Source organism: Oryzias melastigma, linkage group LG17, assembly GCF_002922805.2.
Source record: "Oryzias melastigma strain HK-1 linkage group LG17, ASM292280v2, whole genome shotgun sequence".
NCBI lineage: Eukaryota > Metazoa > Chordata > Actinopteri > Beloniformes > Adrianichthyidae > Oryzias > Oryzias melastigma.
In genome coordinates this window covers 18,919,490-18,934,225 of record NC_050528.1, presented here as the reverse complement: position 1 = coordinate 18,934,225, position 14,736 = coordinate 18,919,490, and the positions used below count along the sequence as shown (strand labels likewise).

The 14,736-nt window shown below is 36.9% G+C and overlaps 1 protein-coding gene across 1 annotated transcript in view; it reads left to right on the top strand.

Moving 5' to 3' along the window:
• The first annotated feature begins 4,578 nt into the window (after positions 1–4,578).
• Positions 4,579–14,736, top strand: part of LOC112147447 (rap guanine nucleotide exchange factor 4) — a 24,657-nt gene continuing 14,499 nt past the window's right edge. The window contains exons 1-4 of the mRNA XM_024273852.2: positions 4,579–4,797; positions 8,966–9,108; positions 11,753–11,841; positions 12,449–12,595. Of these exons, the coding sequence (XP_024129620.1) occupies positions 4,715–4,797; positions 8,966–9,108; positions 11,753–11,841; positions 12,449–12,595 (462 nt within the window). The 5' untranslated portion in view covers positions 4,579–4,714. The remainder of the gene's footprint in view (positions 4,798–8,965; positions 9,109–11,752; positions 11,842–12,448; positions 12,596–14,736) is intronic.

Sequence of the window (14,736 nt, the reverse complement as noted above, 5' to 3'; positions counted from 1 at the left end):
TTTAGTAAGTCACATGGATTTTTTTTTTCCTTTACTTGAGTTACAGGTGACGCAAGCCTGAGCAATAAACTTGTTCACCTTTTGCTAACCTTTGCAACATTCTCTAATCAGAGTTCATAAATCACTAAAAGTGCCTATAAAAAGTTTAAAGTCAAATATGTCTATCATTTTGCATTGAAAAGATTTTGTTTAAGGGTGTCCAGTGCCTATGAATCAGTCGTTACTGTTCAGTTTCCTGAAAAATACAACACACATTGTTAGAAAGATGACTTCCACAACTAAACTATAATTTTAACTTGTAGCGTCAGGGTCTTGATTATTTGCGGTAGTTAATGAAAAAATGTTTTTTTTAATGCTCACATAAAACAATCTAAAGGGAACTATCCATTTTCCAGTTTGTAACCTGAAGCACACTTGAGTTACACCATTCAGTGATTAGAACAAAACAATAAGTCCACCTTTTAAATGTCTTAAAAACAATAAAATCATAAGTTACTGAACCGTTTTGTCTAACCCTCGATTTATCAATTCAGCTGTCATGCTTTTTTATGACCAGTGCTAGAAACATGTTTCGTCTGGCTGACAGTTTCTTGCATAAGATAACTGCAGATGCCAACGGGGACACATCCAGTTTTTCATTTTTGCTAATACTTTTACTTGAGGTCACTAAATATATTAACAAAAATAATAGTTGAAAATATATTTTTTGTAGCTAGTTGTCTTTACCTATTGTGTATGTTTTTGGTTTTAATGACAGTTTTAAAGACAAATATATGTAAAAATGAAATCAATAGGGCAGGAAATATAGGCCAATGTATCTATTGAGTTTTTGTTACAGTTTTTTTAAAGTAGAATATTAGTTAAATTATATTTTATATTTAATCCTAATAGAAGGGATTTTGTGTTTAGATTATTAAATACATGTATATATTATTTGACTATAATACCTACAATTAGCATTAAGCTAATAAGATCACGATTTAATAGCAGTACTGTAATATAATTAGGGCTGGGCAATAAAACAATAATGATAGATATTACAGTAGACCTTTTCCTCGATAGAGGAATACAAAATAAAGGAACAAAAAAATAATGGTATTTGTAATATATACTATTGATTGAATTTGTTTTATTATTTCCTTTTACTACAATCATCTCTCTACCAGATTACGGCTTTATATCTAGACGTTTGTTTATTTTTTCTAGCAGCAACAATATGACAAAATTCTCCTTCTTTTGTATTTTGATATTTATTATCTGTGTCTAAAAATAAGGACAAGGGTCGAGTGTTCATTCTACCTTTAAACTATAAAATACTTTTATAATCTATTTTAAAAAATGATATTTTTAAAATTCTAGTCTTTTTTTATGCTTTTTTTTACTCTCACACAGGAAATATATCAGACTTTTGATCATCGACATGGCTTTCTTTGCACATATTCTCTTTAGTTGACCCACATTTGGGTTTGATTGTCCAGAATTAAAATGTACTGCCTTTTTTAGTTTCTTGTATGTGGGCCATAAACCGTCTGTAGTTGCAGTTAAAATGGTGATCTATAGTCATACTGCCACTTTGTGTCTATGATGATGCACTGCATGCATCTTAACATCATAATGAATAGTAATGAAATGTGGATAGAGATAAAATTGGAGTAACTTTTAAAAACTGCTTTTTATGATGCTTGGATATGTTTAAAAATATTTTGTTCTGTAAAAAACTAAAGAAGAAAAATAATTAAATATTCTGATTCATCAACTTTTTTTAAAATCCGACATTAGCTCATCTATTATGACTACAACTCGTACATCATCTGAAGAAGCTGATGAAAACATGCTCTGCCCCCCTTTCAGTTTCACAGTTCTGTGCACTGAAGTGGCATTTTAGGCAAATGTGATGGGACAGCTGTGAGCGTACACAAGCATGTATCATAACGGGCACACTTTCAAAAATGTTAATTGACCTGATGTTGTGGATTTATTAAATATGATGTCAGTTTCAGATCAGAAGAGAAAAAAAACTGAAAGCTGTTTTTTGTGTGTGGTTCTGCAGTAGTTTTCCTTTTCAGCCTCATTCATCATGTTCCAAATCTTTCATGTCCTCCTCTGTTGTGTGACCCGTCACCACAGAGTGACCACAGACAAAGCCTTGTTAGGCTTTATCCTCCCTCCTCTCAGTTATCCTCCCGCTTTTTGTCACAAAAACAAAAGACAAACTATATCCTCTCTGACGACAGGCTGCATCTTTCTAATCGCTTTAAACAAAACCATTTCAACTAATGCTCATTTGTTCATTATGAGGCGTCCTTCAAGGTTAAAATTGTAACATTTTGTACCCATTTAAATTTTTGCTTCAGTCTCATGCATCATTTTTTCCTGCTTTGCTTCACATAGCGAGGTCTATACGTCCTTATTTTAGTGTCACAATTCTTTTTCATCTGCCTGTATATTGATTCCACATTTTCCTGCTAAATTGTCATATCTGTTATGTTTTAATCTAATGGTCTAGACTATTTACTGGATCTATAGAATGCAGCCTCTTCTTCCTTCTCCTATTTCCTCTGCATCACTGTTATTTCTTACTGTGTGGCTGTGACAGACTGAAAGGGAGTTTTATATTATCATCATCTTTAATGGTGTCACCCATAGGCCAAGTCTTTATCTGCAACCTTCCCTTTTATCTGAGAAAACCTCAGAGGGTCATACATCAACTGAAGTGGTACAGACCTTTGCATTATACTGTAGGACCAACAATAAACAATATCCAGAATGCAAAGAAATAAAAAGCCAATTCATTAAATCAAAGATGAGGGTTCTGAAAGTTAAATCTAGGGAGTTTAAGACCCTTTTGGAACAGAACAGGAGACACTTCCTTCCTAATGCAAACCTTACATGTCGGATTTGTTAGGGTCTTGAATTTAGTAATCTTCTCAGACTGAAAATCAAGACTGCCTTTTGTGATTGAAAGTTATGACTTTGCATGAAGTACAGTTTTTAATAGGGGGTATAACTTTTCGTTTTAAGAATGGTTTTACTTGCCTTAATTTGATTATTACATTTTGTCATGGTGGTGCAGTGGTTAACGGTCTTACCTTACAGCAAGAAGACCCTGGTTCAAGTCCTGGCTAGGGGACCTGAAACAAAACCACCAACTGGGGACCTTTCTGCGTGGAGTTTGCATGTTCTCCCCGTGCACATGTGGGTTTTCTCCGGGGGCTCCGGCTTCCTCCAACCGTTCAAAAACATGCTTCATAGGTTAATTGGTTACTCTAAATTGCCCCTAGGTGAGAATGTGAGTGTGAATGTATGTGTGATTGAGGTCCTGCGACAGACTGGCGACGTGTCCAGGGTGAACCCTGCCTTCGCCCATCAGTAGCTGGGTTAGGCTCCAGCAGCCCCATGACCCCAAAAGGGACAAAATAGTTAAGAAGATGAATGAATAACAAGATGAAGATTTTGTTGTTTTGCTTAATTTTTTGTGTATATTCCAATAGTTGTCGATCTGTAATTGACACCTGACTCCAATAAACACCCGGTATACTATTAGAAGATGTTAGGGCTCGGAATCACTGGGTACCTTATGATACGATGCGATACGCGATACTTGGCTCACAATATCAATGATATCACGATACTGCAATAATTGGCAAAAATCGTCTCTAATTACTTACATTATATAGAAGAACACATATTTTTTTGGAATATATATCCCCATTTATTTTTTTCCTTGAACACAGTCATAACAAAAAACTTGTGTCTTATTTTGTGCAACAAATAACAGACACTTGTAAAAATCAGTAATACTATGTCTTTGACAATCATTGACACCAATTGAATTGGAATTATCTGTAAAATCCAGTGTTAACAATAGTAAACATGAACAGCAGTGCCACTACTTAGTGCAAAATTGATGTAAACAACAGAACAAAAATTGAAGCATTCAAGTAGCTGCCAGGGACATTGGTGATCACGACAGCCAGTCTTGCAATACGTACCCCCATCTACCTCCAAAGGAATGTCTCACAAAAGGATGACAAATATAACATTTTACAGCCTTTTCAACCAAAAATAAAAGATCTATACTCGGTGAAAACTCATTGAGAATCAATTGCAGGACTAAATATTGTGATATATTGCAATATCGATATTTTGGCAGTGCACACCCCTAGAAGATATACGGTAGTTTATGTGACTAAAATGACACTTCCTGGAATTTTTGTTTTGCATGTTCATGTCACAATGACAATAAAGTCTATTAATTCAAGTGTAAATTAAATATGAGTACAATCAGACGATACATTGATTAAGTCAATTAATCATTACATCCTTTTTAAGGTGCTTTGTTGAAGCACAGACTCCTTTAATAGTTGAAACTGGTGTAAGAATCTACCTCCACCTGTAGTCTCATCCTTTCAGAGAAACTTATTGATCCAAGAATGGATGATTGAGGTTGTATCACACAGTCCGAATATGTCAGAATGCATTAATTATTATTTCAGGCATTGACAGACTACTAAGTAATTCTAATGACAAGATCTCCCCCCTTGGGGTTTGCGCTGTCTGCATGCAGCTGCAGTCACTGGTGCGCGCCTCTGCATGGCACGATGAAGGCGGTGACAGCAGCCTGTAGTCGTGTGAGGCGGAGGGGCGGGGAGGGGGTTCGTTCATTAACGACCACCGACAACCGGGCATCCTCCTCCGGCAGCAGCACAGCCACATGCAGCCGGGGAAGATGGTCGCGGTGCAGCCGTCCCCCAGTTCGTCTCCATCGGCCGAGTGGATCTGCTGCCTGGACAAAAGGTGGGTAGAGCAGATCACGACCCACGGCCACGCTGTCGCATCCTTTGGTCGTCGCATCCTTTTTGTTCAACGTGATTCATCGGAACCGGCGATCGGTGCAACCGTGACAGCGTGACACGCCTCGTTCTCCGCGCATTGTGTGCACGCTTTGGGCTGACTGCGGCGTGAAGCACGGAAAAATAAAATTGTGTGCGTGTTTGGCCAAAAAAAGGCGTTGGTGGCCTGGAGGTGCAGCTGCCCTGCACGAGCTCCGATGAATGAGGCGCACATGGCTGGTCTGCCTGCTTAGACTAAATAACCATACATTTTTAAAATACAACTGTGACCATGTGTAGGTGGTGGTGCGTTCAAATGACGATCAGAGACAGCGGGTCAATTTTCACTTCAAATGTCTGTAAACCAAATTGTCTGATCTGACTGAGGAAATATCATTTTTAGATGTATGAAAAAATGTGTTAGAAATGTGTCTTTTAGTCTATATCATACTTGTCCACGTGACCTGCCCAAACGCAATGATGCAAGAAAACACTGCATTTATTATTAAATGTCAAACACAGATTAAGATAGAAAAATAGAATAAGAGATGCTCATGCACCCACACATACCTTGCACACATCTCTGATGCATCATCATGTTACCACTGGCAACCTGAAGCTGCCATCTTCTACTCTCACCTATGGTATACCTGGAATTAAAAATGTTATGTCAGCCAAATACAGTTTATTCATATTTTTTTGGGGTCATTTTTAATCTTATATTCAGCAATTATGAATTTTTAATCACCCTATATAATTTTTGATAATCTTATGAATTAAAATGTTTAAAAATGTCTAATTTGAGATTCCAAGAACTGAACATCTTTGGATTTAAGCTTATTAAATTATAAATAATTAAAATTTATCAATACCCATACAATACATGCGCGCATGGAGCTAAAATCTATACACTGAAGACTAATTTTATAAATGGAGTTATAAACTCTTTTTTTTCATTGATACAACATTTTAGTTTTTTGCTCATTTTTAGGAGCTGCATTTTATAGGTTGGAAGACTTGGGACAAATATATATAATTGACTTTCTAGTATCTTTAGCAAATCTGTTTTTAGTAGCCTTAGACAGATGAACAAACAAGATTTTGGTGCAGTGCTGCACACCCTAAACTAAATGTCTGCAGATTCTATAAGAAGGGGACAGGATCTTGTTGAAGCACTCAGTGCTCTCAAGCTTTTCACCTCCTATTCAATCAATATCCAGCATCTGAAGTGTCTTTGTGTGTGGAGGCCTTCATCTGCAATAATTGTTGATGTGAGGAATGAGGTTGGTGAACAGAGAAGAACATAAAAACACAAGTCGAAGTACAACTGCTTTAACGGAGGACATTTAATGCACTTGCGTGTTAAGCAAACAAGATAAAATTGGATTTGTTTGGCTTTTGTTTCACGGTGGTTGTTCAGACCTGCAGTGGAGAAGTAGATGTACCGGTGCAGAGTTAAAAAGTACAAAAGGGGGAAAAAAATCTCTAAAACGCATATAAATGGAATGCCTTCAACTCTCAAGTCTACTACATGCATATCACATGTTTGTTCATCTTCAAATGAATAACTTTAAAGGTATTTGAATGTTGAGTGTTTCTTCTAATCAATACAGAATTTAAGAATCTAATGGAAAAATAATTACACTTTTATGGGTTAAGAGCTTTTAAAAGGGAATTTTGAGGATGCTAATATGTGTTTTTTCCTAAAGGTCTGAAAACATTCAAGGAGCTGTTTGGATTTACAATACTGTCGCTTCAAAAAACTAAATCTGATTATAAATATCCATCCTCCCCCTCTTCATCTCCTTCCTGCTTTAGCTTCATCCCACATTTGGCTGATTTTAGAAATGGGTAGTCTAAATTCTTTTGCTGGCAGATGTCGGTTCTTATAATTGTTTAGCATTGAATTAGTTGTAGCAGTAGCATCCTAACTGGAACCAACCAAGCGCTTCAAACACGACTCACAAATGAATAATAAATATAATATTAGGAAGAAAAAACTTAAATTAATTCCAATGGACCAATGACAAAATTGTACAATGTTTAAACCCATATCAGAAGGAAGAAGTTCAATATATATATATATATATATATATATATATATATATATATATATTACATAAACAAATATTTAAGTTTTATAGATAACTTTACGTTTTAATAAAAAAAAAAAAAGAGCTTCACTTTAACGCTATTTATGGCATGATTTAGTTTGCTTTTCTGCACAGTCCTTTGGTAATTATTATTGTATTAATATATGACTGATCCCAAATAAAAACTCTTTGTGATCCAAGTGATTCAGCTGACCATCAAATATCAGAGCAAAGATTTGTTGGAGTAGTAATTCCTCTAATATTTTGACTAAGCTTGCTATCAGATATTCCAATAAGAACACAAGAAAATTATGCCAACCCATTAAAAAAAGCCAAATATGTTTTCCACAAGTTGCTAGCCTGTGAAACACGTCTGTGTTGAACTTGACATGTCAACTGATGATTTATTTATCCATAAACTGTGAATTTTTACAGATGGTTTTTTGCAGAAACAGTCTGCAGAACCTTCTGGTGTCTCAATTTTCTCCTCAGTGTGTCCCACAGCTCAATTTGTAAGTGTGTGTCTCCGCGTTTGGGTTGTGATGTCGTAACTTGTTGAAAGCTGATATCTCTGCTGACATTAGGAGTCAAGGATGAGAGGGCTGAAGACGGGGGGGAGGTTTGAGAAAAGAGCAAAAAAGATGGATGGAGGGAGGGAGTGTTGCAAGGTGAACGCCTCTCAGGTCACATCCATGTCACACAGAGTATAGCGGTGCAGAGGCGGGAAGCCAGCAGGCACAGGCTCCTGAAAAAGACAAATTGTGACCATTGAACAAAGAGGTCATACCCTATTAATCTTTGCAGTTTTAATATAGACGAATAGGTCAGGGGTGTTGCTGTTATTAACCGATCGAACATTTAAAGTAACCTTTCTTACTGTTCATGTCGTCATGTGTGGGAGCTCCTGTCTAAACTATTAACCCAGCCCACACTGGAATATGATGCTCTGTCTCAGCACCGCAGACCAATATGCAGTCAGGAGGTGGATGGTGAGTCAGACACCAAAAAAAAAAAAAAAACTGCCAGAAAAATAAAATATCTACTCTCATTAATGGTTTTCTGCCAGACAGCAAAATTAATCTACTCAAATCTATTTATTTTGACACATCAAAAAAAAAAAAAAAACCTGGAGTCTGTAGCTTTTAGTCTGCAAGGCACAAGTACAAAAATATCCACAAGATTGGTATATGAGAGCACTGGATCTAATGGATTCAAAGAGTCCATGCCATTTATGAGATCATATTCATAGAGAAACACGCGAGTACAGAGGGGGAGGAACAAAGTATATGGAGAGGAGACAAATGTGAGGCAGCCAGACAAAGAGGAAGAGCTCTGGAGGCGAGAGTCGACAAAGAAGCCGAAGGAAGAAAATGGGGATAGACGGTCTCTCATCTGTGAAAGAAGGAGCCCTCGATGCCTCGCGGAACAAACACACAAACAGACAGTTTTAGGGATGAATCACCATGCGGAGAGAAAACAAGTGAATGAGTGCTGACTGACTGAGGTGTGTTTTTCCTCCGAGCGCTATGGCTTTTTTCCCACCAAAATATTTAATCTGTCAGATTGTACTTATGTGTGGGGCTTTCTTGTCTGGACACTGTTGTTCATGTCCAACAACTGCTTAATTGAGACCCACTTTTGATTTAAGCGCATTAGAAACATTCAGTACAAGATCTTACATGAAGACCCACTGGGGGGGCTATATAGAGAGAAATGGATCTCACAGCACATCTAAAGGCACCAGAACAAAACACAAAAGCAAACGGAGATAACACTAGTACAGCATCTCTTAAGTGTCTGTATTCTTTTTCAAGTATTTAGGTCACTGGCTGCTAATTGGAACTATTTCACATTAGGCTATGGCTAATTAAAACCCCTTGCAAGGCTTTGATTTATTTCCTGCACTTCAGGCACAAACGGTCCTAGAAAAGAGAAAAAAAAAATCTTGCACAATGACCACATTATAATGTTATAGATCTGTTTTGCAAAACCCACTAAGGATATTTTTTATGTTTTTAATGGTGAGTCTTCTCCACACAGGCCGTCGGAGCGCTCTGGAGAGGATGTGGACATTATTCTGACGAGACTGCGAGAGGTCAAAGCCTTCCACAGATTTCCACCTCCACTCTTACTACAGATTTGTGCCTGTGCTTTCTACGAATGCCTGGAAAAAGGAATCACATGTATGTAAAAATACAAAGAAAACCTATTTAAAAAAAATGCTTTCTTTTGCAAATTGAGTCTTTATGCAGCACAAGCTAAAGCCACTTTTATAGTATAATAAACTGCATTGTGTGCTGATCTTACTCTACAATCCACATCAATTTTTTTAACATTTAAAGAAAAGTGTTACGTTCAGTAGAAAACTCTATGTTAGCACAGAATAATTTCTAATAAAGGCACTCTAAAGGTGTTATGACAACTATATGTACACGATTGTAAAAGAAAAACCCCATTTTAACCTGTAAATCAATTATAACGTGTCATATTTTGCTATCCACCTGAGGTTCTTTAACTGAATTATTTTGCAAAGGAGTTTTTCATGAAAAAATTATTTAAAGGGTCACCAAACAGGACAGTTGGAGGCTGACTCCGCCCACAGCCGAAATTTGACAATCTAGTCAGAGGGGTGGGGTAGAGGAACAGGACTGTTAAAATAACTGGAGCTGCAGATCATGATTTCTGAAATGATGTGGGACTTGCATGGTTTGACCAATCATGAAATTCAACTGTAATATCTTATTTCAACCTGTAGGAGGCAGCACAAAAACGGTTTTAGACCATATTTTTTAGAATTATACGAGTTTATTTTAAATTACCAAACATTTTTCAAGGACCAATAGTCAGCACTTCTTAAGCCACATTTATAGAAGTCACCTGCCAAATAAAAAGTTGATTTAGGGTTTGATTACCTTTTAAAGTCCCACCTGTAAATCCTCCTTTTTAATCTATTTTAAAAGCGTCCCCAGTAATCTTTTAATTGAGATTATGCCGTTTTTAGCCAAAACACGTGTCATTTTCTTGGACAAATTCTGCAGAACTGCATTAGTTCATTATAAACTCACCTCTGAATTGTGACGTGGAGCAACCCATCCCCCTTTGTCGTCCCCCATAACTGGAAGCTCTGTGTTTACACTCTCTCCCACTAGCTTAAAGCCCCTCACAACCCCAGCTTACCATTTCTTTGCAACAAAAGTGGCGAGCAATATTGAAACTGTCCAGCTGTGCAGCTTTGAGTCAGACGGCAGCTCAAATGAGGAAATGAAAATGTACATGGATCTAATTGTCTGCAAGTGGATGTATCAGAATGGAGAGGAGCAGAGCGGGTGGGGCCGCCCACTGTAGCTTCTATGTAACAAATACAGTCTTTTTTAAACAGCATTTTTCGCTTGCTTCTCAGAAATGCAAATCGAGCTGAATTTACTTAATGCTTGTCCCCCATCATCAGAAAAATGTTAAAAACACCATTCTCATCAGAGTGGGTCTTTAAGAGCTTTCTTGTCATATTTAAATAAAATTTTGTGCAAAGTTAACCTGGAAAAAATGTGTTGCATCCTTTTCTCAGAAAATTCAAATGCTTTAAATATTTTTTCGTTTCCATAAAAAAATTGTACATGAATATTGTGTTTTGCAAAGCCAAGAACATTCAGAAATGAGTACATACAGCAGAGATGCTACCTCTATCTGTGATGCTGGCAGATTCTGCTGGACAATTGTGCTGATTTTCATGAGCTGCAGTCATATGTGGCTGATGCAGCTGGAGGCATTCTGCAACAATCCCAGTGGTATTATCTCAATGCTGCAGATGCACAAACACGGAATGATTGGCACTCGTTTGCATGACTACCTTTATTCTGCTTAGGCCAGCCTCCTGCTGACCACTGCCTGCCTCTGCAGCTCAGTCAGCTGTGGCATTATGAACACATGTGAGAACAGCTTCATGCTGGGCTCCCTTTGTAGCTCTGGGTTTATTTGTGATCTTTTCTGAGGAGGAAACACTGCTCAATATGTTGCAAAACAGAGATTATTTTTGGTGTTTTAATAGAAGTGAGATAGATATTTGAATGTTTAGTTTTTAAGCCATTTATTTGACAAGCTGGCTAAAGGACTGGCGCCCAAATATGAAGGAGAGTTGTCACATGTGGCTGATGCAGCTTGAGGCAATCTGCAACAATCCCAGTAGTATTATCTAACTTCACAAAAACATAATGGGCATAAATGACTCTGAAGCTACATTTAGGCAGACCTCAGCAATGTCCGTTCTAGTGGCCATTTCTTATTAAAAGTCCATGTAAATGAACATTTTGGACTTCTGCGTTCTACAGCTTTTGGGTTCCATGTACAAAAAGGTGTGGCCATTGAATGCCCACTGCTATTTAAACCAGGTCGAACTTTGACCAATCAGTGACTCTAAGTTGGTAGTGACCTTTAAATGGCGTCCCTATGAATTTACACAAGGGCCAACCGTTTGAAAATTGATCATGGTGTAGAAATGAAGAACTGCAGTTTTTCCATATATTGGAATAGAGGTGTGAAAGAAATGACCTGGAACAAGATGCATAAGATTTGCACCACTTTGACATTCCGCACCAACTTCAGGAGGGAGACCTATTCTAGTAAATAGTACAAAAAGAAAAAGAAGAAGAAGCCCCACCCTGCTTGTTTAGTGTGAACATCATGGGCTTGTTTAAGCTACGCATTGATCACATGTTCAGTGTGTGCATTGCTACACATGTGTTATAAGTTACTTACTTTCAGTGTTTCATTTAATTGATTTGATTCAAATTGACTCAAGTAAATATTATTTAATATACATTTTTATTGCAGTGTTTCGACAGGGTGATATTGGCACCAGTTGGTATGCAGTTCTTTCTGGATCCTTGGATGTGAAAGTATCAGAAACTGCCAATCACCAGGTAAGTGTTTACATGTCACCGTTAAAAAACAAACAGACAATAAAAAAAAAAAAACGTAGTCATGGAAAGTGATCTTAAATTTTCACATTTGTTTTGTTTCCATTGTTGATTTTTTTCCTCAATCTTAGTTGGTTTGGTCCAAACAGCTGAACAAATGCTGCTCCTGTTTTTTGTTTGACAACGTTCTGCAGGAGCAAAGCTGCTGAATCACAGAACACATATCCACAGAGATTGTGCTTCCTTTCTGACATGCGTAGTGCATTTGTTTCTGCACAAGTGTTGAAACTTGGTTTCTTTACATAAACAGGGAGCAAGTGTGTTTATCTCACTTCTATTTGGAAAATTTCTGTCCGTGTAAGTACGTTAGCTACTATATCACCAAGGTTTTGTTACTTATCCAACAGAAAATATTGCAAAATCAAAGGAACAGATATAAACTCTGCAATCCTGTGCTTTTATTCGTTTTCATATTTCTTGATATCATCTTGATAATCATCATTGAAATTTGTTTCTCTTTATGAAAAATATTTTATGCCCACAATCTTGTAAAAGAACCAGCTTAAGAAATACGTATCTTGGTTTACAGCATTTTCTTCTCTCTTTGCAGGATGCCGTTACAATCTGCACCCTGGGGATTGGAACGGCGTTTGGCGAGTCCATCCTGGACAACACGCCTCGCCACGCTACCATCGTCAGCCGAGAGACCAGTGAGCTTCTCCGGATTGAACAGAGAGAGTTTAAGACCCTCTGGGAGGTGAGACAAACAATTTACTCAGCATTTTTCTGTCAGGTTTACTGCTGTGTACCACCAGAGGGCAACCCTCCCTCTTTTTCTCATCTAAAAGAATAAGTCAGCAGTTCCCAACTCCTTTTGGAGATCTATTGCCCTGCCTGTGTTTCTGCAATCTCTAATCACTGCTGATTAAATGGATTCCATATTTGGATTGACTAAATAGACCTGATCTCAGTATTAAGCGGTTAAAACTCATAGTTCTAACATGCATTGCAGGAACTCTTTACAAACTCCTGCTGCAGCCAGACAGTGAACAACTCAGCCTACTGTACTCTACCTTAAATGCATTCTAAATGAGTTATAGCATTACAGAATTACAGGAGCAACAGATCCGACAACAAGCAAATGGAACAAACCAGCACTTTACTACTTAACATCAAACAAAACAAATTATCTTATTTATTTATTTTGTGATATACGATCAATTGTGAATACATAGTGAGAATGTACACATTTTTGAGTTATGGGAAATCAAAAAGTGCATTTCTCCAACAATTGTAGTTTACTGTAATAGAAAGAATAATGGCATTTTAATTAACTGAGAATATATTTGGAATCTGTATTACAAGCATTGAGTGTCTGTGATATAGTTTTGATTCTTTATTGTTTTGGAGGACTTTGTTGTCGGTTTCTGCAGCTTCACATCCAGCAGGCGGATCCTATTTAACTAATTACTGTGGTTGAAATTCATTGTCTGCATCACTTCAAACAAAAATGAATAGTTCTGTTCTCTTTTTTTCATTTCTAGTTTTCTGGTGTTTGTAGTTCTCAATTTATCTCGGTAAAATGTATCTCGAAAAACAGAAAAAAGTATTTAAAAAAAAGAAATTATCTCAAAGAGCATCACATTAGCAATAAAAAAAGTTATGTATTATTTAGGGTTGATTTTCAGACATTAGTTTATGAAAAGACTTATTAGGTAACCCCATGAGTATGTGGATACTAGAGGGTAAAACCGTGACTACTACAAATTACTACTGTTTTGTAATAATATTATTTTTATTTATGTTGTAATTGGACATTTCATTCAGAAAAACAGAGTGCAGTTTGAACACAGCTATACAATCGAATAAATCTGCAGGAAGTTTTAAAGTAAGATCAATAAATGTGTTCGTGTAACAAAACTATACAAAATAAAAGCCTCACTTCCCGTTTAGGGCTTTTTGGCAAATGCTCTTTTAGAGCTGGCTTTGATGTTGCTCTTTTGTTGGTCTCCTTTCCTGAGTTCACTGCTTCCATTCACTGGTTCCTGCTCAGAAAGGAAGTTCTGACAAAGTTGTAGATCAGGTTTGTGCAGCAACATCTAAAGACTAGTGTGGTCAGAACTCTGAGGCAAGTTTAAGGCCACTGAACATTTCACTTTGTAAGCTAAAGAAAACCACCATAATTTTCCCTAAAAGTCTATTTTTTTTAAATATATTTCTCACACACTAATTTTCTATATTCTCTCACCATTTTCATGTGTTGGGTGATTTGTAGGAATCTTAAAAAAATATTTAAATAAGTAAGGATTAAAAAATGTGATTCCCTCCTTCTAATCCGTTTGAATATAACCTTTTTGTGTGACTAATGTGCCCCAGCATTAAAACCTCCTGCTCATTATTCTGTAGGTTATTTTGTGTCATATGGAAGTGGTTTTCCAGCAGACTAAAATGGTGTTGACATTCAAAGATCATTGAAAGGGTTGTAATCGTTAAATGTCACTTGTTTTGAGCACAAATTTGATGTTAGAGTTTGTCTAACTGCAAATTCAAGACCTTCCATTTAAAAAATAATACTCCAAATATATTGAAAGCTATTAATAAAAGAAGCATGTATAAGATCAGAGTTATATTCTCCTCTCAGACCCATTTATTCATCTCTATCTTACTAAATATAAGGCAGTGAATTCAAACATGACATCCTTTTGTGCAACAGGGTCACATAAGACCAAGATAAGGTCTGTATAATTGATTAATATTGCACATAAACAGTTTAATTAGACCTGGAGAGTGTTTGTCTGTCAACTAAGTGCACTCTGGCCCCACGTCTGCTGTCTATTTGGGGACAGTGGAGACGGCACAGAACACACAGCCTCAGGCCCTTTTCTTTTGAGTGTGATC